Here is a 25,229-nt window from a genome sequence, read left to right on the forward strand (position 1 = left end):
GACAGATAAGGATAGTAATGGTGCTATGTGGATAAATGTATTGATTTTCAAAAGCAAAATTGGCAGCGTGTCATTCCTACAATGGCTTCCATTTCTACGATTGTGAAAATCAACTGCCTGGCGTAATGGGGAAATAATTTTGAAGAAGTAGAATCCTGACTGTATGAATAACATTTCTGTGTATATATACAAATTGACAACGTTTCCCCTTGTGATACGCTATTCGTACAAGACAAGACAAGACTTGAAATATCCCAGTAATTCCTGTTAATAATCTGAAGTCCTAAGAGAATAAGAAATATCAGGATTTACAAAATTACCAGTGCTGGGATTTTGCAGGGGTGGGGTTCTTTCACCGTACCCTTTTCATATACAAAATGTATATACATACCTGTCAACTGACCAGTATTTTGCGGGTGTGACCCGAGATTTTCACAATTCTGAGGGATCACCCGGCCCGGGACACCCTCTGGGTTATTGAATAACCCGGGAATTCCAAAAATGACCCGTTTTCACCCAGATTTCTTAACCTTGAGATTGATTTCATAAGTGATATTCCTTTAAATTCGTAATTTTTCCATGAACAGGAAGTTCATCTAGCTGTGTAAACTGTCAAATTAAGTGACCCCCATTAAGTGCATGGGTTCACTTGACAGCTTTTGTTTAATTAACACCAATTACCTTAGCTTTAGGTCATAAATAAATTGCAGTTATTTTACAAACATATTTCACCTGAGTTACTTCCCCTTAGTTTGCCACCATTCAAAATTATTCCTTATATTTACGTTTTTTGGTTGAAAAAAGATTATATCTTGAAAAAATAAAATTCAAATACATAATGAAATATAACTTTACATTATATTCATACCTTTATACAATTATAAAAAAAAAGTTGAAAATTATTTTGTTTACCGTATCTATACTTCCTTTAACTGTTTTACTATATTGTATTATAGACTAATTTCAAATACCTTGTAGATAGTATTAGGTTGAAACTCATCATAACATTAAGAAAAGGATATAAGACAGTGCTACACAAATGTATCCAAATCTTTTAAAAGTGCAATGAAATAATAATTAATAAGATTTCAAAGTATTTAACCAAGTGACATGCATTGATGTTTTGGTAACTTTGATTCTTGATTTAAAAATGTACCCTAAATACTAAAGTTCAGCTCGAAAAGTTTGTAAGCGTTATGACCTGAGATTTCATCACAGGTTGACAGGTATGTATATATATGGAAGTGTTTAACGACCTTGACTGGCTTTTCAGCCCTCGCATGGTCGGCTCTGTGCTGGAAGCATTTGGTGAGCTTTATTATATTTTGATGAATAGGGTCAGGAACAGGTAAGGACACCATATGTAGGCTGCCATCTTGGTTTTGGCGAGTTGTTTTTCTTTTGTTGACTATTTTGATGTTTTTCTTTTATTTCACAACGGCCGCTTTCAGGGCCAGATTGGTCAGCTTGGCAGCCAACTTACTTCGATGAAGGAGTACTCACAGGTAGATGAGTCTCGGACGTAGTATTATAGATGACAGCATAACACTCCCCAATGATACAATGGGTTTTGGAGTGCATGTTAACGCGGGTACACCTACTACTACATCTACTGTCTGGCTTGGATTGGTTTCTGTCCTCTACAGTAGTAAGTCGATGATCATCTAACTGTAAACCCTCATCGAAGATAGCGAGTAAAAGAAAGCTGGCCCAGCACGTCCATTCAGCTGTAATGACTGAGACGTGACTGTGATTGTACATTATGTGACAACAAATGGAAGTTTTTAACGAACATGACTGGCTTACATTAAGTGTATATGGAAGTGTTTAACGACCTTGACTGGCTTTTCAGCCCTCGCACAGTCGGTACATTAAGTGGTATGGGTGTCTTTCCTTATCTTGGATTGCAAATAACAGATAACCTAAGGTCTGCCTTTTCTATCATTTAGTTTTGCTTCTTATCACATAATGATGTTTTTCCTGTATAATCCATACAAAATGTGTAATTTTGTCACAACCTGACTAGCTTGAAAAATTGCCTGGTGACCAATCATTTTTATTATATTTTAGAACATATCACAATAAATACTTCATTATGGCATAGTATAAACAATTTCCATCAGTTTTAACTAGATACCATTGAGATGGGAGCCATCTCTGTGGGCCCCCCTGTCAATAATGTGGGGTAAATAAGTTGACACACACTCTGGTAACACACACTCTGGTGTCACACACACTCTGGTGTCATGTACAAACCGACAGACAGACGGTCAAGTATAAAGTATGAAATATTAACGGTTCTCGAGAGGTAGAGCGGACACAATTTGTCAAGAACATCGAATGGATGGAAAGACCAACGGACTGACCTTTAACCTAGGATGCATACATTATGACACATTCTCTGGTGTTGGTTAATATATATGTTAAGTTGAAAATGTTTGTCAGGTATAAAGTATGAAATAATAACCGCTGTCCTCTCAAAATATAGTGTGGATCAAATTTGTTAGCGATGGACAGACCAACAGACAGACAGACCTTTGACCTAGGAAGTTGTACATACATCATGACACACCCTCTGGTGTTGGTTAAAATGGATGTCAAGATTTTTTGAAATCATAACGGTTCTCAAGATATGGAGCGGACACGATCTTCACCACAGGACACAGGGTTGTCAACTGAAACCAAAGTTATTTTGACCTTGACCTTTGACCTAGGAAGTTGTACGTACATCATGACACGCCCTCTGGTGGTGGTTAAAATGGATGTCAAGTATAAACTTTGAAATCAAAACGGTTATCTATATATGGAGCGTACACAATCTTCACCACAGGACACGGGGTTGTCAACTGAAACCAAAGTTTTTGACCTTGACCTTTGACCTAGGAAGTTGTACATACATCATGACACACCCTCTGGTGTTGGTTAATAAACATGTTGAGTATTAAGTATAAAATCATAACGGTTATCTAGATATGGAGCGGACACGATCTTCACCACAGGACACGGGGTTGTCAACTGAAACCAAAGTTTTTGACCTTGACCTTTGACCTAAGAAGTTGTACATACATCATGACACACCCTCTGGTGTTGGTTAAAATGGATGTAAAGTATAAACTTTGAAATCATAACGGTTCTCAAGATATAGAGTGGACACGATCTTCACCACTGGACACAGGGTTGTCAACTGAAACCAAAGTTTTTTTACCTTGACCTTTGACCTAGGAAGTTTACATACATCATGACACGCCTTCTGGTGGTGGTTAATAAACATGTAAAGTATAAAGTATGAAATCATAATGGTTCTCTAGATATGGAGCGGACACAAAGTTAAAGTGTTACGGACAGACGGACAGACTGATCACTATAGGGCAACCGCCTGAAGGCGGGGCCCTAATTAAGACTCTCATACCACCTTTAGATTGTAACAAGAGTGCACATGCTGAAATGTCTCGCCTTCTTTACTAATCATTGATATTATGTTGATAGTCCTAAGTATAAAGCTTTATTTAAAGCTGTCACATAAACTTAATATTAACCAAGATAACTAAACAAAGACCAATGAACCATGAAAATGAGGTCAAGGTCAGATTAACCATGCCAGGCAGACATGTACAGCTAACAATGCTTCCATAAAACAAATATAGTTGACCTAATACTTATAGTTTTAAAAAAAATAGACCAAAACACAAAAATTTAACACTGAGCAATGAACCGTGAAAATGATTTCGAGGTCAAATAAAACTGTCACGACTAACATATAGATCATTAAATATTTCCATACACCAAATATAGTTGACCTATGGCATATAGTATTAGATAAAAAGACCAAAACTCAAAAACTTAACTTTGACCACTCAACCATGAAAATAAGGTCAAGGTCAGATGACATATGCCCGCTAGACATGTACACCTTACAATCATTCCATACAACAAATATAGTAGATCTATTGCATAAAGTATGAGAAAAACAGACCAAAACACAAAAACACACAAAAACTTAACAATAACCACTGAACCATGAAAATGAGGTCAAGGTCAGATGACACCTGCCAGTTGGACATGTACACCTTACAGTCCTTCCATACACCAAATATACTAGCCCTATTGCTTATAGTATCTGAGATATGGACTTGACCACCAAAACTTAACCTTGTTCACTGATCCATGAAATGAGGTCGAGGTCAAGTGAAAACTGTCTGACAGGCATGAGGACCTTGCAAGGTACGCACATACCAAATATAATTATCCTATTACTTATAATAAGAGAGAATTCAACATCACAAAAAATATGAACTTTTTTTCAAGAGGTCACTGAACCATGTCAATGAGGTCAAGGACATTTGACATGTGACTGACGGAAACTTTGTAACATGAGGCATCTATATACAAAGTATGAAGCATCCAGGTCTTCCACCTTCTAAAATATAAAGCTTTTAAAAAGTAAGCTAACACCGCCGGATCACTATCCCTATGTCGAGCTTTCTGCAACAAAAGTTGCAGGCTCGACAAAAATGTATGCCTTTTCATGTACTGCGATGGTAGAAATGTAACCCTTTCCCATTTAGATGAAAATCACATTATGACATAACCGATAAAATATCTCCTTTGCACTGAGCAAAAAAATTCCTTAAATAACTTTTACTGAACATGAAACTTTCAGCTGTGAAAAAGTTACAGGGCTTTTCATATTACAAGTCAAGGGGGCTTTGGAGAGTTGTCTCGTACCACATCTTCATTTTTGTTGAGCCTTCAACTTTAGTTGAAAAAGCGAGACAAAGCGATCCTACATTCCGTCGTCGCCGGTGTCCACAAATATTCACTCTCACTAGTGGTTAAAGTTTTTTGAAGTTTTAATAACTTTCTTAAACTATACTAGATTTCTATCAAACATGGACAGAAGCTTGTTTATGATCATGAGATAGTATCTAGAAGTAAATTTTGTAAAAATAAAATTCCATTTTTTCCGTATTTTACTTATAAATGGACTTAGATTTTTTCTGCGGGGAAACATTACATTCACTCTGTGGTTAAAGTCTTTAGAATTTTAATAACTTTCTAACTATCCTGGGTTTGTACAAAACTTGGACAGAAGCTTGTTTATGATCATAAGATAATATCCAGAAGTAAATTTTGTAAAAAAAAAAAACAAGTGAAACTGCGAGCTACTGCTCACTGATGAAACCCCCGCCGCAAGTGGATAATATTAATAGTGTAAAAATATGCATGTGTTCGGTAAACAGGAAGTTGTCGAGTGATGAATCTGAAAACGCATCACATGGTATAGCTGACTTATATAAATCCTGAAACCAAATTTCAGAAATCCTTGTATTGTAGTTCCTGAGAAAAATGTGACGAAATTTTCAACTTGGCTATCATGTGTAAAATCATACAAGTGTTCGGTAAACAGGAAGTTGTCAAGTGATCAATCTGAAAACGCATCACACAGTATAGCTGACTTAGATAAACCCTGAAGCCAAATTTCAGAAATCCTTGTATTGTAGTTCCTGAGAAAAATGCGACGAAAAATATTCATGGGACGGACGGATGGATGGACGGACAGACTGACGGAAGGACAGACAGAGGTAAAACAGTATACCCCCCCCCCCCCTTTTTTTAAAACGGGGGTACAAAAATCCATTTTTTCCGTATTTGACATTTAAACATGTTAAAATGGACTTAGTTTTTTTCTGTGAGGAAACATTACATTCACTCTGTGGTTCAAGTTTTTATAAGCTCAATAACTTTCTTAAACTATCCTGGGTTTGTACCAAACTTGGACAGAAGCTCATTTATGAAGATAAGATAGTATCCAGAAATAAATTTTGTAAAAAGATAAATCCGTTTTTTTCGTATTTTACTTTTAAATCAACTTAGATTTTCTTCCAGTTAACATTACATACGGTCTGCAGTTAAAGTTTTTAAAACATTTATTAGATTCATAAACTATCCTGGATTTTTGCAAAATTTTGACAGAAGCTTCTTACAATCAAAAGATAGAACAAAGAGGAATATTTTTTTATTTATTTTTTTCCTCATTTTTGTTGAGCCTACAATTTACAGCAAAAGTAGCGAGACACTGGGTTCCTCGGAACCCTTACAAATTTTATATCTATTAAACTAATAAACTTATATCATATATTTCTGATAATTTTCCCCATCTGTTCACACATTTTCAGCTGGAAAATGTGAACTATTCCAGCTGCACATGCTATCACCTTGTATATATAGAAATTGGCCAATCGAAGGCATTTAACACATTAATCCAGATACACTTGTTCTGGCCCAACCCACCTCCTCATGGGTATCTGAGAGAATGACATGTTATGTATGTAATATGCATCCAGCAGACAAAGGCTATATTCTGGTCCATACCCATAACACAATTGGATGATATCACAACCTGTTTACATACTTAGTGTAGTATGTAACAAATTAAAAAAAAACACACACACACATTTCTTTTTAATGGCATACGATACAGTTTTGACCCAATATTGAAATTTTGATGAAAATTTGCATGTAGGCTATTTTTTACCTGATTAAATCAAATATGTTATAAAAAAATATACCTTCATGTGCTACTTTTTAAGTAAACTGAGGTTCAAATTTCGGATATTTCCTAAAAATACGCATTTGTGGACATATTTTTCCTTTCGATAGAAAAACATAACTGTTTTGTTTTAATAACACGAGCTGTTCAGTTAAGTTTTGTATTCTTTATCCAAAACGGACGTTGATTAGAAAGGCTCAAAATCGGACGACGATTAGAAAATGCCAAGAAATAGACGTCGATTAGATAGGCATAAAATTGGCCGTCGATTTGGAATGTTATTTTATTATGACGTCTCATTTGGACGTCGATTTGAGGAACGGACGTCGATTAGAGACCGGACATCGATCTGAGTCTTACATATATAAGTTGAAATGAGACAAAATACTGGTTTGAGCAAATGAGCCACAGTTTTATTAATTTCTTTCAGTATATATAAACATGACAAAGAACAATGAAAGAATCATAAAAAGTCAATTGTTTCACAAATATTAATTCACTGATAAGTCTGTGGTACTCCACACAGGAAGCTGAAAGCCAAACAACTGTGCTTATCAACATGAAAATGGAAACTATACTACTAAAACACATGAAATTAAAAATTAAAAGATTTCACTAAAATACAATATCATCAAATAAACAAAATCTACAAATAGGTGACAGTCATACAATGACAACATATAGTCATAAAAAAACAAAATCAACATACATTCAAGTATTGCGAGGAATGTGGTGGGTGGGAATAAAATTGAATTGTAACCGGAATATGAAAAGCAGCCTGCACATGCTTTGTGCAAATTCAAAAGTGATCAAGCGCGCTTGTGATAAAACAAAGACTGTAATTAACAATATGATTGGATAATTTAAATAAATCAAGAACAATGATTGGCTAGTTTCCTAGATACCAACCATACCAATTAGTAAAAGATTAAGGCTGCAGAAATTATGATTACCAATCATGATTGGATAAAAAGAACTTCCTGGAGACGGTAATTAATTAAGCAAATGCTATGTTCAAGTTTCCTCTGTATTAATACTTTATTTAATAAAAATAAGCACATTAATCCCGATACACTTGTTCTGGCACAAACCACCTCCTCGATCATGGGTATCTGAGAGAATGACATGTAAAGTATGTGTGTATGTAATATGCACCCAGCGGACAAAGGCTATATTCTGGTCCATGCCCATATTAAACACAATTGGATGTAAGACCAGACCCTGAAGAGCTTGTGTTTACTGAAGCCGTACAGAATCTTGTATTTTAACCGTTATGTACAGGTTGGACCAGATAATTATAACACATATAAGTTGAAATGAGACAAAATACTGGTTTGAGCAAACTAGCCACAGTTTTATTAATTTCTTTCATTATATAATAAACATGACAAAGAACAATGAAAGAATCATAAAAAGTCAATTGTTTCACAAATATTAATTCACTGATAATTTTTGTGGTACTCCAACACTTGCCCAAACCAGGTACAATGTAGGAATAGTGTAGAGATAGGTTAAGTAGAAAGTTTTAGTGCATTAGCAAAAGTTTTCATAACATGCAATCTATATGAAGGAGAGGGGTCCAAATAGCCCTTATATGCATCACTTTTCCAGTCTCCCTGAGACTAAATTAGTTCCCCTGGAACACCACACTGAAAGGCAAACGTGGCCCCTCCTCTTCGAAAACTATGTCCAGAATAAAGCATCTAAAGTTTGAAAAATTTGTTTTCAATGGGTCACCTGCAAAGTCATTGACAGCAGAACCTTCAGGTCTACTACAATCATGTATGAGCCGTATACCGCCCCCTGGCTTAGGTATAACACCCATGGGACTAATAATTTTGGGTTTTTCATCTGCAAAAATATAGTTACCGTTTTCAAATTCAATCAAATCTTGTGTATGTGCTTTACTGAAAAGAGGGCCAGACGGACTAGCAGAGGGGTAATTTTTTGCTTGAATATTTAAAGGGATATCAGAAGCATCAATAATGTCAAAGCCAAACTCAATATCATGAAGAAGAAATTCTTTCTCAAAATCATTTTGTAATTCGTTTGACCAGGCAGACAGGATGAGGTCACGTGCAGGCTTTACCATTATACCCTGTTTTTTGGATTGCCATGCATTGAGTTAGAGTGAGAATGAGCAGGATGCTTATTAGCACAGCCTGGTACAGCGCAAACATGCTCAAACCTACAATTTGACAGAAAACATCCCTTCCTGCTGTTAAACCTTTTGCATATTTCCCGCCCACCTGATGTATGGGAAGCATATGAAATCTCATGTTTAACCCCAGGTCTGATATTTGAAGCCTCCTGTCTGAGGCTTTACAAAACCCTTTGGAAGTAAATATATGGAATGTAAATGTGGAACATCTGTACCCCAACGAAACTTGAGCTGTTTCTGCAGCTGCCTATATTCTCGGTCATAAAACTAGAGGCTCTCAAGAGCCTGTATCGCTCACCTGATTCTACTTGGGTTTTTGAAATCATATAAAAATATATAAAATTTGGCTTAAAGTGACAACACAACCTCATTTATAAGGAAAGGAACATGTTTAATTTCATTCAAAAGTCCCCCACTGGTGGCCATCTTGGATGACGGATCGGCTACAAAGTAACAACACTTGGTCAGCACCTCATATGGAACATTCATGCCATGTTTGGTTTTATTCCATTCAGTGGTTCTCTAAAAGAAGTCATTTGTATGCATTTCCCATAGGGTCCTATGTTAAACTAAGTCCCCTGCTGGCGGCCATCTTGGATGATGGATCGGCTACAAAGTAACAACACTTGGTCAGCACCTCATAAGGAACATTCATGCATTGTTTGGTTTTATTCCATTCAGTGGTTCTCTTAAAGAAGTCATTTGTATGCATTTCCCATAGGGTCCTATGTTAAACTAAGTTCCCCCGCTGGCGGCAATCTTGGATAATGGATCGGCTACAATGTAACAACACTTGGTCAGCACCACATTAGGAACATTCATGCCATGTTTGATTTTATTCCATTCAGTGGTTCTCTAAAAGAAGTCATTTGTATGCATTTCCCATAGGGTCCTATGTTAAACTAAGTCCCACGCTGGCGGCCATCTTGGTTGATGGATCCGCTACAAAGTAACAACACTTGGTCAACACCACATAAGGAACATTCATGCCATGTTTGGTTTCATTCCATTCAGTGGTTCACTAGAAGAAGTGATTTGTATGCATTTCCAATAGGGTCCTATGTTAAACTAAGTCCCCCGCTGGCAGCCATCTTGGATAATGGATCAGCTACAAAGTAACAACACTTGGTCAGCACTCCATAAGAAACATTCATGCTATGTTTGGTTTAATTCTATTTAGTGGTTCTCTAGAAGAAGTCATTTGTATGCATTTCCCATAGGGTCTTATGTTAAACTAAGTCCCCCGCTGGCGGCCATCTTGGATGATGGATCGGCTACAAAGTAACAACACTTGGTCAGCACCCCATAAGGAACATTCATGCTATGTTTGGTTTTATTCCATTCAGTGGTTCTCTAAAAGAAGTCATTTGTATGCATTTCCCATAGGGTCCTATGTTAAACTAAGTCCCCTGCTTGGGGCCATCTTTGATGATGGATCGGCTACAAAGTAACAACACTTGGTCAGCACCACATAAGGAACATTCATGCCATGTTTGGTTTCATTCTATTCAGTGGTTCACTAGAAGAAGTCATTTGTATGCATTTCCATTAAGTCCTATGTTTAACTAAGTCCCCGCTGGCGGCCATCTTGGATAATGGATCGGCTACAAAGTAACAACAATTGGTCAGCACTCCATAAGGAACATTCATGCAATGTTTGGTTTCATTCCATTTAGTGGTTCTCTAGAAGAAGTCATTTGTATGCATTTCCCATAGGGTCCTATGTTAAACTAAGTCCCCCGCTGGCGGCCATCTTGGATGACGGATCGGCTACAAAGTAACAACACTTGGTCAGCACCCCATAAGGATAATTCATGCTATGTTTGGTTTTATTCCATTCAGTGGTTCTCTAAAAGAAGTCATTTGTATGCATTTTCCATAGGGTCCTATGTTAAACTAAGTCCCCGGCTGGCGGCCATCTTGGACGATGGATCAGCAACAAAGTAACAACACTTGGTCAGCACCTCATAAGGAACATTCATGCCATGTTTGGTTTCATTCCATTCAGTGGTTCTCTAAAAGAAGTCATTTGTATGCATTTCCCATAGCGTCCTATGTTAAACTAAGTCCCCCGCTGGCGGCCATCTTGGATGATGGATCGGCTACAAAGTAACAACACTTGGTCAGCACCTCATAAGGAACATTCATGCCATGTTTGGGTCCATTCCATTCAGTGGTTCTCTAGAAGAAGTTCAAAATGTAAATTGTTAACGACGACGACGACGACGGACGACGACGACGGACGACGGACGCCAAGTGGTGAGAAAAGCTCACTTGGCCCTTCGGGCCAGGTGGCCTAAAAAAACAGAAACCATGTCACAAGATACAAGATTGTAAATCCTTGCAGTATATGATAGGTAATCAAGTAACTGAGTCTGTGGCAAATTACCAGAGGACAGCAGTTTGTACATAATAGATAAATTCTCACTAGACCATTGACACAAACTCAGGGACCCAAGTTTGGGCTTAACTGGACCAGATTTGCAAATCAGCAGACCCCCCGAAGCATCTGAAATAAGTTTTTCCTCTGAAGTACCTGGCATTTGTACATTTACAAATCAGTAATGTCATAAAAATTTATAGTTACATATTGATTGAAGGAAGATTTAAAAAATATTTGTGGGTCTTTCCACGAAATAATGTTAGAAACACAGTCAAAATCTTAAATACCTTCGGGATGCACTGTTGATTGTCCTTGGTGTTTGTTTAGACTATTGCCCAACAGTAACAATTGTTGCTGTTGAAGCTGTTTCATTATAGCTTGAATGTATATATCTCCACTTCAGGTTTGAACTGCACAGCCATCTATTGTCTCTGTTGCGCATGTGTTGAGTTGGGCTGCAGGTGAAGTTGCCGAAAGTTGTTCCTGTGCCGCCATGTTGGATTTGTTCCTGCTCTCCACTGGAAACATAAATCTTACTGCACGCAGCAGTAGCTTTTGTTGTCCGATTGGGATCTTGGACTTTTTCAAATCCTCAGGCAGGAGGCAAGAAAGCACTTCTATAGAGTCATATCCTGGCCTGATTAACTCAGCCGCAGAATGTTCAATTACTTTTTTGCTGGCCGCTTACTTTTTGACCCCGTCAATGTCAGATAGTTTGACCATCGGGTTTCCGATCTCCTTGTTTTCCGATTCAAACATTGTTTAACCCTTTCCCCGATGAGTCCCGGTTTACCGGGATTCACGATTCAGACAGCTGACGATGAGTGCCGTCTTACCGGATCGGAATACCTCTTTTATATTTCCTGCTCAAACAGTGCAAACATGAGTTATCTTTCTTAGATGAATACCTGGATGAAAGTATAAACATGGCGCTTCCGTTTGTTGAAAACCGTGTCAAAATCAGAGGAAATTTACGGAATTTAAGAGAATTTGAAATGAGGGAACATTTTTTTGAAGGAATATGGAAGAAATGAAGCCAAACTAGTATACTTTTTGGACATTAAATGTTGTTTTATGTACAAAACACCTGGAAGGAACATCGTTCAGTGTGAGGAATTTGTACAGCCTCATAAATTTTTTCAAAATTTTGCTGTTTTGGGTTGAAAAATTACGATTTGGGGTCAAAGAGCAGAATTTTGAGAATTTCACCTAGATAATGCCGAAAATTTGAATTTTTTATGAAGAAAAAATTATCAAAACATGAACAAAACTGTGAACATGGTGTTAGTGAGTAGCTTCTGTCTGGGCAGCAATCGGTGAAGGGTTAAGTTTATTAACGATGAAAGTGTTCAAAATGTAAATCCAATGGCTTTATAAAATCCTTTACACCTGTCTGGAATATCTGTTGTGAATATTACACAATTTAAGAATTTCTCCACAGAATAGACACCTGTTGCATTGCGCTGCACAATCCATTCATAATATCCAATAAAAGCTCGTTAAATTTCCTCTACAATTCTTTAATATTCTGGCCACATACCGAATTTCCGCATTGGAGAAAATATACCATTTCGGAATATTTAGAATGTTTCTAATTTGTTGTTCTGCACGAACATATGCACGTTCAGACGTCATATTTTAAACAAACATGTTTAAAAAACATTTAGCTTTAAAAATTGAATAATTCCAGTGATAAATAAAATTGAATTGTAACTGGAATATGAAAAGCAGCCTGCACACGCTTTGTGCAAATTCAAAAGTGATCAAGCGCGCTTGTGATAAAACAAAGACTGTAATTAACAATCTGATTGGATAATTTAAATAAATCAAGAGCAATGATTGGCTAGCATCCATGATACCAACCATACCAATCAGTAAAAGATTAGGGCTGTGGAAATATTTATCTATATAATTGTGTTGGAATTACCATTTTTTCAGTTATTATTGATACACAACATCATTAAAATTATAACTTTAACTTTTTTAATTATTTATACTGTACCCTTTTGATATTGATTTGACAGTACCTCAAAGCTGTTACAAAAACTCTAATTTATGATGGTTAAAATCTATACTTCTGAATTGAGGTATTTTATTCAATGCATTGATATCCCAAGATTACATAGGAATAGATAACCTGAAAAACATCTTCCATATTAAAACATTTAAAATCCATCATAAGAAGATTCTATTAGACCTTGTGTTAAAATTCCAATGAAATTACAAATAGAATGTCTGAAACCAAACATTAATATTATTGATTTAAGCACAAATTTTATGAATATATCCTACTTTGAACTGGCTATGTCCCATCCACAAGCAGGATTATCTGATGTCATACAAGTTTCACATGAACTGGACAAAGGACATGATTCTTTGTTAGCTACATTTATAACCTGTAAATAGAAATTTTATTATCAATTATGCTACATTAAAAATTATAGATACCTGTATCAAATGTAAAATCAGTATAGAAACCATGTATCAAATTCATACCTGGTGTTATGGCAATATTTAGAAAACAGTATACAAGCCTAAACAAGGTACCACAGAACCATAAACTTAAACTAGGCTTAAAATTCAGAATTAATTTCCAGGCCTTAAAATCTTATACCAATGAGTTTAATTTTGAACTAGAGGCTCTCAAGAGCCGGTATCATTCACCTGATTCTACTTGGGTTTTTGAATCATATAAAAAAAATATAAAATTTGGCAAAAAGTAACAACACAACCTCATATTAGGAAAGGAACATTCAGGCTCTGTTTGATTTCATTCTAAAGTCCCCCACTGGTGGCCATCTTGGATGATGGATCGGCTACAAAGTAACAACACTTGGTCAGCACCTCATAAGGAACATTCATGCCATGTTTGGTTTCATTCCATTCAGTGGTTCTCTAAAAGAATTCATTTGTATGCATTTCCCGTAGGGTCCTATGTTAATACTAAGTCCCCCTGCTGGCGGCCATCTTGGATGTTGGATGGGCTACAAAGTAACAACACTTGGTAAGCACCTCATAGGGAACATTCATGCCATGTTTGGTTTAATTAGATTCATTGGTTCTCTAAAAGAAGACATTTGTATATATTTCCCATAGGGTCCTATGTTAAACTAAGTCCCCCCCTGGTGGCCATCTTGGATGATGGATCGGCTACAAAGTAACAGCACTTGGTCAGCACCTCATAAGGAACATTCATGCCATGTTTGGTTTCATTCCATTCAGTGGTTCTCTAAAAGAAGTCATTTGTATGAATTTCCCTTAGGGTCCTATGTTAAACTAAGTCCCCTGCTGGCGGCCATCTTTGATGATGGATCAGCTACAAAGTAACAACACTTGGTCAGCACCTCATAAGGAACATTCATGCCATGTTTGGTTTCATTCCATTCAGTACTAGTGGTTCTCTAAAAGAAGTCATTTGTATGAATTTCCCTTAGGGTCCTATGTTAAACTAAGTCCCCTGCTGGCGGCCATCTTTGATGATGGATCGGCTACAAAGTAACAACACTTGGTCAGCACCTCATAAGGAACATTCATGCCATGTTTGGTTTCATTCCATTCTGTGGTTCTCTAAAAGAAGTCATTTGTATGAATTTCCCTTAGGGTCCTATGTTAAACTAAGTCCCCTGCTGGTGGCCATCTTTGATGATGGATCGGCTACAAAGTACCAACACTTGGTCAGCACCCCATAAGGAACATTCATGCCATGTTTGGTTTCATTCCATTCAGTGGTTCTCTAAAAAAAGTCATTTGTATGCATTTCCCATAGGGTCCTATGTTAAACTAAGTTCCCCCCTGGCGGCCATCTTGAATGATGGATCGGCTACAAAGTAACAACACTTGGTCAGCACCTCATAAGGAACATTCATGCCATGTTTGGTTTCATTCCATTCAGTGGTTCTCTAAAAGAAATCATTTGTATGCATTTCCCATAGGGTCCTATGTTAAACTAAGTTCCCCCCTGGCGGCCATCTTGAATGATGGATCGGCTACAAAGTAACAACACTTGGTCAGCACCTCATAAGGAACATTCATGCCATGTTTGGTTTCATTCCATTCAGTGGTTCTCTAAAAGAAATCATTTGTATGCATTTCCCATAGGGTCCTATGTTAAACTAAGTTCCCCCCTGGCGGCCATCTTGAATGATGGATCGGCTACAAAGTAACAACACTTGGTCAGCACCTCATAAGGAACATTCATGCCATGTTTGGTTTCATTCCATTCAGTGGTTCTCTAAAAGAAGTCATTTGTATGCATTTCCCATAGGGCCCTATGTTAGAGGTTACAACACCATTAGATTTTATGGGCGCAGCCATTTTATGAGCATAACATGGTATTCAGAATTAAGAGTATGGCGAATCCTGATTGGTCGATATGTGTGCCCGTTATTTTTTATTATTAGAGACTTCGTGCACTCTGCTTTATACAAAAGGCAAAATAAAAATTATTCCGTAGCCCTAAAGGCACTGAGATGACTTTTCAACGCTTGGACAAGACACGTATTTTTACGGGCAAAATTGATAGGCATGGGAGATAAGTACAAAATACGCTAAGAAAAGCAACGCGAACCTATATTTCTTGGACCAAAAAATACTGTCCTAATAACTTTTCTTTGCTTCTAGCAAGGTTTCGTTAAAAAAATCAACTTTCTAAAGTCTGTATCTCGAAAAAGGCTACCATTGTCGCCTATGGGGAAATTAATTGTTTATTTCAATCTTAAACTAAGTCCCCCGCTAGCGGCCATCTTGGATGATGGATCGGCTACAAAGTAACAACACTTGGTCAGCACCTCATAAGGAACATTCATGCCATGTTTGGTTTCATTCCATTCAGTGGTTCCTAGAAGAAGTTCAAAATGTAACCAGATGCTCCGCAAGTCGCAGCTTTATACGACCGCAGAGGTTGAACCCTGAACAGTTGGGGAAAGTATGGACACAACATTCAAGCTGAATTCAGCTCTAAATTTGGATTGCAATTAAATAGTTGACACAGCATAGGTTTCTGACACAAAATGAATGTGGTCTAATGAACTTAAAATTTTTGTTTTGCCTTTGAGCAATTCACTATGCTGTTGAATATTAATCCTCTCATAAAAATGTTTGAAGAAATTTTCTTTTTATTTATGAAATTTCAAATGAGAAAAATTGAAACAGCCCCACCCCACCCCCTGCCCAATTTTTTTTTTCAAATCCCCCTATCCTTTATTCCAAAACTGATCTCAATTCAAATTTCTAATGGAGTTTGCAACAATAATTACTCATTTAAATACATCATAAAATATTAAAATGTAAAAAAGTGCTTGTTATCACTGAATGGTAAAGATTGTTTTAATTTATCAGTTGGTAGTAAAAGTGAATATACATTGTATATTGTATAAAACAATGATTTAAGTTGATTCAACTACCTACTCTGGACAAAGAAAGATAACTCCAATTGAAATTCTTGCTATTGCACAATATTGTGCAATTAGATATTTCTTGCTATTGCGCAATACTGTGCAATTGATAATACTTGCTATTGCACAATCTTGTGCAATTGAAGATTTCTTGCTATTGTGCAATACTGTGCAATTGAAAATTTCTTGCTATTGCACAATACTGTGCAATTGAAGATTTCTTGTTATTGCTGAGTACTGTGCAATTGAAAATTTCTTGCTATAGCACAATACTTAATATAATAATTTTAGATCCTGATTTGGACCAACTTGAAAACTGGGCCCATAATCAAAAATCTAAGTACATGTTTGGATTCAGCATATCAAAGAACCCCAAGAATTCAATTTTTGTTATAATCAAAATAAGTTTAATTTTGGACCCTTTGGACTTTAATGTAGACCAATTTGAAAACAGGACCAAAAATTAAGAATCTGCATACACAGTTAGATTTGGCATATCAAAGAACCCCATTTATTCAAATTTGATGAAATCAAACAAAGTTTGATTTTGGACCCCAATTTGGACCAACTTGAAAACTGGGCCAATAATCAAAAATCTAAGTACATTTTTAGATTCGGCATATCAAAGAACCCCAAGGATTCAATTTTTGTCAAAATCAAACTAAGTTTAATTTTGGCCCCTTTGGGCCCCTTATTCCTATACTGTTAGGACCAAAACACCCAAAATCAATACCAATGTAGACCAATTTGAAAACTGGACCAGAAATTTAGAAACTACATACACAGTTAGATTCGACATATCAAAGAACCCCAATTGTTCAATTTTTGATGAAATCAAACAAAGTTTAATTTTGGCCCCTTTGGGCCCCTTATTCCTATACTGTTAGGACCAAAACTCCCAAAATCAATACCAACCTTCCTTTTATGGTCATAAACCTTGTGTTTAAATTTCATAGGTTTCTATTTACTTATACTAAAGTTATGGTGCGAAAACCAAGAAAAATGCTTATTTGGACCCCTTTTGGCCCCTAATTCCTAAACTGTTAGGACCAATGCTCCCAAAATCAATACCAACTTTCCTTTTGTGGTCATAAACCTTGTGTCAAAATTTCATAGATTTCTATTTACTTAAACTAAACTGTGCGAAAAACAAGATAATGCTTATTTGGGCCCTTTTTGGCCCCTTATTCCTAAAATATTGGGATCAAAATTCCCAAAATTAATCCCAACCTTCCTTTTGTGGTCATAAACCTTGTGTCAAAATTTTATAGATTTCTATTCACTTTTACTTAAGTTAGAGTGCGAAAACTAAAAGTATTCGGACGACGATGCCGACGACGACACCAACGTGATAGCAATATACGACGTCGTATAAAAAGTTAACGACGACAGACGCCAAGTGGTGAGAAAACCTTTGGGCCAGGTGAGCTACAAATGTTCACCGGATCATTTCTTTCAAAACATCCTGGGTGTCATTATTTAAGCCTTCAAGTATTTTTTTGCCTGTAACAATATTTACAACTGGCTTTATAATAATAATTTCAACTTATGCTGCTAAGGTTAATACATATTTCATGCATATCACTGCTATAAACTTGTGTGTCATGTCAGCCTGGATATGGACTCATAACTGTATGATTATTGAGTTCTAATCTACACCAGACTTTTGCTTAATGCACCTTCAAATTTTTGCAGGGGATAATATATATTATAGCCCTCATGTAGTGGTTCCATTAAGGTTTGACATAGAAATTGATTTATAAACTAGTAACTCAATCTGTAGATCAATTGAAAGGTCTTTCCTGTAAAAGTGATGTTTTAGTAATGTACTTTTAATACAACCTTTCATTTGATATACGACAAGCACATCTTCTGAAACTTTTTGCTTTTAACACTTGATGACCCCATCTGCCTAAATTTTCGAGATTAGAAGTTTGATATATTTATTGTAGACTTGATGATAAACTTTATAAATATAAGTTTATATTACCATATTTTCAGTCATTACATAGACATCCTGGAAATGAATTTTAATGTCCAAAACAGGAAAAGAATTCTGAACGGTTTTGAATCTTCCTAAAGATTTGCTATGTATCTTGTTCAGAAATATCTGCAAGTAAAAAACTCCTGGTAAAACAAACTATCATAAATCAATTAAATTCTTATACTTATGTTGCTTAAAGTAAGTTACAATATTTCTCCACTAAATATAATTAAGAAATAATTCATGGGGGCTTGAATATATCGTTATTTTACCACGGGTTGGCCCTTTATGACAAATATTTTACCCTGAGCGATAGCGAGGGGTAAAATATCGGCATAAAGGGACAACCCGTGGTAAAATTTAGATATACTCAAGCCCCCATGAATTATTTCGATTCTGATAAGACAAATATAGCAATTGTTTTGGTTCAAAGCGCACTAGATGGAGGCAAATATTTGCCGTTCCCATAAATTAACCCACTTTAAGATTGGCGGTAAAGAACGGAGCAAACAGATTTAGTGACATGCTCAAACTATTTACAATAATATATTTAGATAGATTTGGATGAATTTTAATGATAATTTACTTATATATCTTCTATGTATATAAAAAAGGGCTTATACCACATTTTAGTATTGTTTGTTTACGTTTCATTCTGGTGATGATTTTCGGTATCAGAAGCGTGTATTTTCCCGAAAAATGCTTAAACTATTACGTTATCATTCTATGAAGTCATGTTCTCCATCCATAAACAATCATATGACGTGGGAGTACAATCGCCCAACCAATATATTCTTATTTTACCACGGGTGTGTACTCAAAGCATTTGAAGGACGTCATGTTAGAATTTTATACAAACTTCAATGGTGTTTTGTTTGTATTCTGTAGTCTCATTTTGTATTTTCTTTTGTGTCTCTTATCATATATTTCCTGAAGTCTCTAAGTGTGAATATTATATTTCTGTAGTTTTAGTTGGAGGTTGTGTAATTTTTTGCTTTTTTGTAACTGTTGATGAGTGATCCTGATAGAGCTAGTATCATATGCTGCTTTTCCTCTCCTACAGTGATTATTTGTAACATGTATCTGATTGAAGGAAAACACCTTTACTTATTTCAAGGTACAGTTGACCTTTATTCATGAACCACTTATTTAAACAAATCGACTGATGCATTAAAAGTGAAAATCTGCCCAGAATTTATTTTTCTAAGAGGATTTAAAATAGTGAGTGACATTATTTTAATTATTCAGGGGTTAAGTTTTATACTGTCACAAGGATGTTTTCCTGTTACTGGGGGTGACAAAAATTTTCTTAGTAAATATATACACAATGACAAACTGATTAATGTATATAGCAAAGGTCACCTGGATTATCCTGAAAAGTAGAAATTTTAAATGTAAAAATTAATCAGTCAAGGACTAAATATCACAGAAACTTATATAAAAACAAGAATGTGTCCAAAGTACACAGATGCCCCACTGGCACTATCATTTTCTATGTTCCATGGACCGTGAAATTGGGTCAAAAGTCTAATTTGGCTTTAAAATTAGAAAGATCATACCATAAGCAGCAAGTGTACTAAGTTTCAAGTTGATTGGACTTCAGCTTCATCAAAAACTACCTTGACCAAAAACTTTAACCTGAAACTCCCATTTTCATTTTCTATGTTCAGTTGACCTTGAAATTGGGGTCAAAAGTCTAATTTGGCTTTAAAATTAGAAAGATCATATCATAAGCAGCAAGTGTACTAAGTTTCAAGTTGATTGGACTTCAGCTTCATCAAAAACTACCTTGACCAAGAACTTTAACCTGAAACTCCCATTTTCATTTTCTATGTTCAGTTGACCTTGAAATTGGGGTCAAAAGTCTAATTTGGCTTTAAAATTAGAAAGATCATATCATAAGCAACAAGTGTACTAAGTTTCAAGTTGATTAGATTTCAGCTTCATCAGAAACTACCTTGACCAAAAACTTTAACCTGTGAACGAACGAACGAACGGAGCCACAGACCAGAAAACATAATGCCTCTCTACTATCGTAGGTGGGGCATAAATATTGTGTTAAAAAGACGTTTTTATGTAACCTCCTTGATTATAAGTGCCTGTTTATATCATGTATATAATTGTTATGCCTACTACTAATATGTGATCAATATGTACGTGGCTCTGATCTGGATGGTTTAATATCTTAGAATTGAGATGATTACAATAACTTATATTCATATGTATATGTGATTTATATCAACATCATCATGTCAATTATCGAAATCATTGTGATAAATTACTTTGCTATTCATCAGTTCATGCCGTGGGCCCTTTAATTGGGATAAAATATCTCATCTTAGGCCTAAAAAAAAATGTTGTGTTTCCGGTCACCTGACCTACCGTTCTTCAGACCCCCCCGACTCAAAAGTTTTTAAAGCTGATGTGGGAAAAAAAATAATTTGTATACCTACCGACCGTTTTTTCTGAAAGAAAATAAAAAAATTTAAGTCCCTCGATCTTTTTATCGCCCCAAAAGAAAACAACGCTAATTTTAAACTCGAGGCTTATTTTTAGAATGTACTGGAAAGTGGGATCTTCTTTGCTAATTATATATGCGGGAGCATGCGCAGTAGTTATTGTCTCTTGTCAGTGTTTGTACATGGCAACACAACGCGTCCTATTCAATGTTCAACACGGAAAGTGTGACCATTTCGCGGAGAAAAAAATATTTCTAAATTTTTGACATTAGCAATGAAATTCATCCAATGTCTAACATCGATGAAAAAAATACACAACACAAATTTTGTGCTCGGCCACCGGCAAAAATGACTGGACCGAGATTGATGACAATAACACAACTGTTGGAACAATGCAATCTTTTGGAATTGAATTTATCAAATTTTCATGCCAGACCCTTCTTCAATATGAACCTGATATTAATCCATCTGAAACTGGTCAGCCAATCAACGCTTTAGACATTCTGATGAAAAGCCACAGATGCTTTGCCAAAATAGTCCGAGATTACTCTGATGTCCGACGGCTGTTTTGCTAGACAAGCTGGGCTCCCACGGCCCCAGCTTGTCTGGCAAAACAGCCGTCGGACGTCAGAGTAATCTCCTACTATGCCAAAAGAAAGTGTCCTGCCAGGTACAGTGTATATAATATATTCGTTTATCTGTCGGTTTGGGATGATGTTTGGTTCATGTTCCTATAAATGAAACTGCCCCACATCTTCTCAATTTCTTTCTCTGACAATCCCAAACTTTTGGTCCTAAAATAGGGGAATAGGGTTTAAAAAGCTAATTTTCTAGGGGATGTGCTGCCTCAATTTTTTTTAGGTTTGGACTTAGTTTTTTTTTTTCAGGGGTATTTTAAAAGGGGGTAAACTAAAAGTTACTTCAGGGGGATTTTAAAAGGGGTAAACTAAAATTTATCTCAGGGAGATTTTTAAAGTGGGTAATCAATCTCTTTCTATTAAATCCCAAACTTTTGTCTGGTATGATATATATAATAAAAAAAAAAAAAAAAAAAAAAATCCCTACCTACCGTCCCTTCAAAATTTCAAGGGGGTGATCGGAAACACAACATTATTTTTTTTAGGCCTTATCTTATCATAACTATCAGTTTTCTTAATCATATTTTGTACAATTTTGTCAGATAGAAAAGGTCGGGAAAAAGTCAATGATGTCCTTCTCTGGGCCTAATAGTAATATGTTTTGTGAGCACTTCCATGGGGAGACCTCTTTCAAAGATATATCAAATATACCTATTATGGTCCAATATTCAAAATCTAAATACATGGTTAGATTCAGCATATCATAGAACCCCAAGAATTCAATTTTTGATGAAATGCAAATAATGTTCAATTTTAGACCCTTTAGACCTCAATGTGGACCAATTTGATAACCAGGCCCAAATATTAAAAATCTAAATACATGGTTAGATTCGGCATATATTGAAGAACCCCATATATTCAATTTTTGTTGAAATCAAACAAAGTTTAATTTTGGACCCCAGTTTGGACCAACTTGAAAATGTTTAGATTCAGCATATCAAAGAACCCCAAGAATTCAAATTTTGCTAAAATCAAACTAAGTTTAATTTTGGACCCTTTGGACCTTAATGTTGACCAATTTGAAAACAGGACCAAAAATTTAGAATCTAAATACAAGGTTAGATTTGGCATATTAAATTTAAGAACCCCAATAATTCATTTTTTGATGAAATCAAACAAAGTTTAATTTTGGACCCTTTTGGCCCCTACTTTCTAAACTGTTGGGATCAAAACTCCCAAAATCAATCCCAACCTTCCTTTTGTGGTCATAAACCTTATGTTAAAATTTCATAGATTTCTGTTTAGTTATACTAAAGTTATTGTGCGAAAACCAAGAACAATGCTTATTTGGGACCTTTTTGGCCCCTAATTCCTAAACTGTTGGAACCAAAACTCCCCAAATCAATCCCAACCTTTCTTTTAAGGTCATAAACCTTGTGTTAAAATTTCATAGATTTCTATTTACTTATACTAAAGTTATAGTACAAAAACCAAATTTCTTCAGACGACGACTACGACGGTGCCAACGTCATAATAAGTAACCAATATACGACAAAAAAATTTTCAATTTTTGCTGTCGTATAACAATAGTTTTATCATGTGACTGACAATACCTTCATGAATCATTCGGCCTGGCTAAGGTGTTGCCTCAAGGCATCACTCGGCATGACGTCAGCAATGCCTTGAGGCATCATTTGCCTTAAGAGGGTTAAGTAGACATGCAAAGACTTCATAGAAGATGTTTTTAACTCAATCTAAAACAATAATAACAAACCTTTCCAATTTTCCCAGTTGCTGTTCCTGCATAAATCACAGCATGATGGTCAAACTGAAGTACACCCAATTTTACTATTGCACCGCTCACTGAAATATCCTCACTATAGATTGTTTTGTCCACTGTTAAAGATAAATTTCCTTCCACTGAACCAAAAAATTTTGTTTTGCAAAAACCATTATTTTCATCAGTTACTTCATCACAAGAGCTCTGAAATGATAAATCATTACTTATCCCAGCTTCTTTTTTTGACAAGAGTGCAAACGCTGAAATGTCCCACTTCTTTACTAACCATTGATATAATGTTGATAGTCCTAAATATATAGAGAATAATTCATGACAAAATCCGTATCATATGTCGTATCATCCCGAGATACCAATATCAGCCAGAGGGCCTTTAGGCCTGAGGGATGATATTGGTCGAGGGTGATACGGCATGTGATACGGATTTTGTCATGTATTATTCTGTTTATCATATATTTTTTAAAACCAAATTAAAATCGTAAAAAAATGCATTTGTGCAGAAAAAAACTTCACGAAAGTTATGACCAAATAAACAATAAAACTTCAGATATTTCTACATCTTATTGTACTATTTTATATTAAAATCGCTCGTCAAGTTAGTGGGTAATAACTATTTGGAAAAAAATCGATTTTAGTTGAAATGATAGGATGTTTTTTTAAAAAGAAATCATTTTTTCCCTAAGCCTGAAAATGCAGCAACAGGATTTCATATTTCAAACGATGACGTCATTTTATTTATGACGTCACACCAGGTATGCGATACAGATTTTGCTATGCGATACGAGTTTAGCCATGCGATACGGGGTATGCGATACAGGGTAGGTGATACAGACTGGAAAAAAGAACCTTTATCAGATATACAAAAATGCTGTATTTTGTACTAAACATATGATAAAAAGCTTTATCATATGTTTAGTAGTAAATACAGCAGTTTTGCATAAATGATAAATAGCCTGCTGTTTAATCCATATCGCGCAACTTTGATGCGCACCCTTTATCGCATACTCTTTATCACACCCCTACCCTTTATCGCACCCCTACCCTTTATCACATCCCAACCTTCTTTTTTTTTTACATAAAGTCGGTTTTGGTTTTTTTTTTTGCTTAAGAAAAAATTTCCTCAAAATAGGTCAATTTTTTGAATGACGTCATTCTTTGGTATGTGACGTCACAAACGTCAAGTTTTCATATTTTTAGGCACACTGAATGCAACTATAAAAAATACAAAACCCACAAATAAATACAATAATAAACAAAATATTTTTAAAACAACAGCACACAAATTGTAAGGTAACCCAGGTGCTTCATTTAAGTAAGTGAGCAGTTCTTTTAAGGCCTTTGAAATAAGACAAAGGTAGAACTGAAGGTAAGCCGGTGCTATGGATCAGAAAACAGTTTATATAATATAATACTCTTCTGTTGAAATATATATGATAAAGCGTATAACACATGGCAAAATCCGTATCAAATGCTGTATCACCCTCGATCAATATCATCCCACGGGCCTAAAGGCCCGTGGGCCGATATTGATGTCTCGGGATGATACGACATATGATATGGATTTTGCCATGTATTATTCTCTATTTACTACAACTATTACATAAACTTTACATGATCCAAGAAAATGAGTTCATATAAACCTAAGAAGAAATACATGTACCGGTACACCTTACAATCATTCAATACACTAAATATTGTTGACCTAGTGCTTATAATTTCTAAGAAACAGACTTGAACAAGAAAAACTAAATATTCCCCAATGAAATTAGGTCAAGGTCAGGTGAACCATGCCAGTCAAACATGTACAGCTCATTATCCTTCCATACAACACTATTGCTTATAAGTTATAGCTTAAGAAAAAGACAAAAACACAAAATCATAACACTAATCAAGCAATGAATCATGAAAATCGAGTCAAGGTCA

General features: G+C 35.7%; 1 protein-coding gene across 1 annotated transcript in view; it reads right to left on the reverse strand.

Moving 5' to 3' along the window:
• The window catches only part of LOC139514520 (plexin-A4-like), a 192,242-nt gene extending 168,758 nt beyond the window's left edge, over nucleotides 1–23,484 (reverse strand). Inside the window, exons 1-3 of the mRNA XM_071303881.1 lie at nucleotides 23,283–23,484; nucleotides 18,478–18,597; nucleotides 13,387–13,490 (exon numbers count right to left, since the gene is read on the reverse strand). Coding sequence (XP_071159982.1) covers nucleotides 13,387–13,490; nucleotides 18,478–18,492 — 119 coding nt within the window. The 5' untranslated portion in view covers nucleotides 18,493–18,597; nucleotides 23,283–23,484. The remainder of the gene's footprint in view (nucleotides 1–13,386; nucleotides 13,491–18,477; nucleotides 18,598–23,282) is intronic.
• Between the last annotated feature and the right edge of the window lie 1,745 nt (nucleotides 23,485–25,229).

The sequence above is a fragment of the Mytilus edulis genome, chromosome 1, assembly GCF_963676685.1.
Source record: "Mytilus edulis chromosome 1, xbMytEdul2.2, whole genome shotgun sequence".
NCBI lineage: Eukaryota > Metazoa > Mollusca > Bivalvia > Mytilida > Mytilidae > Mytilus > Mytilus edulis.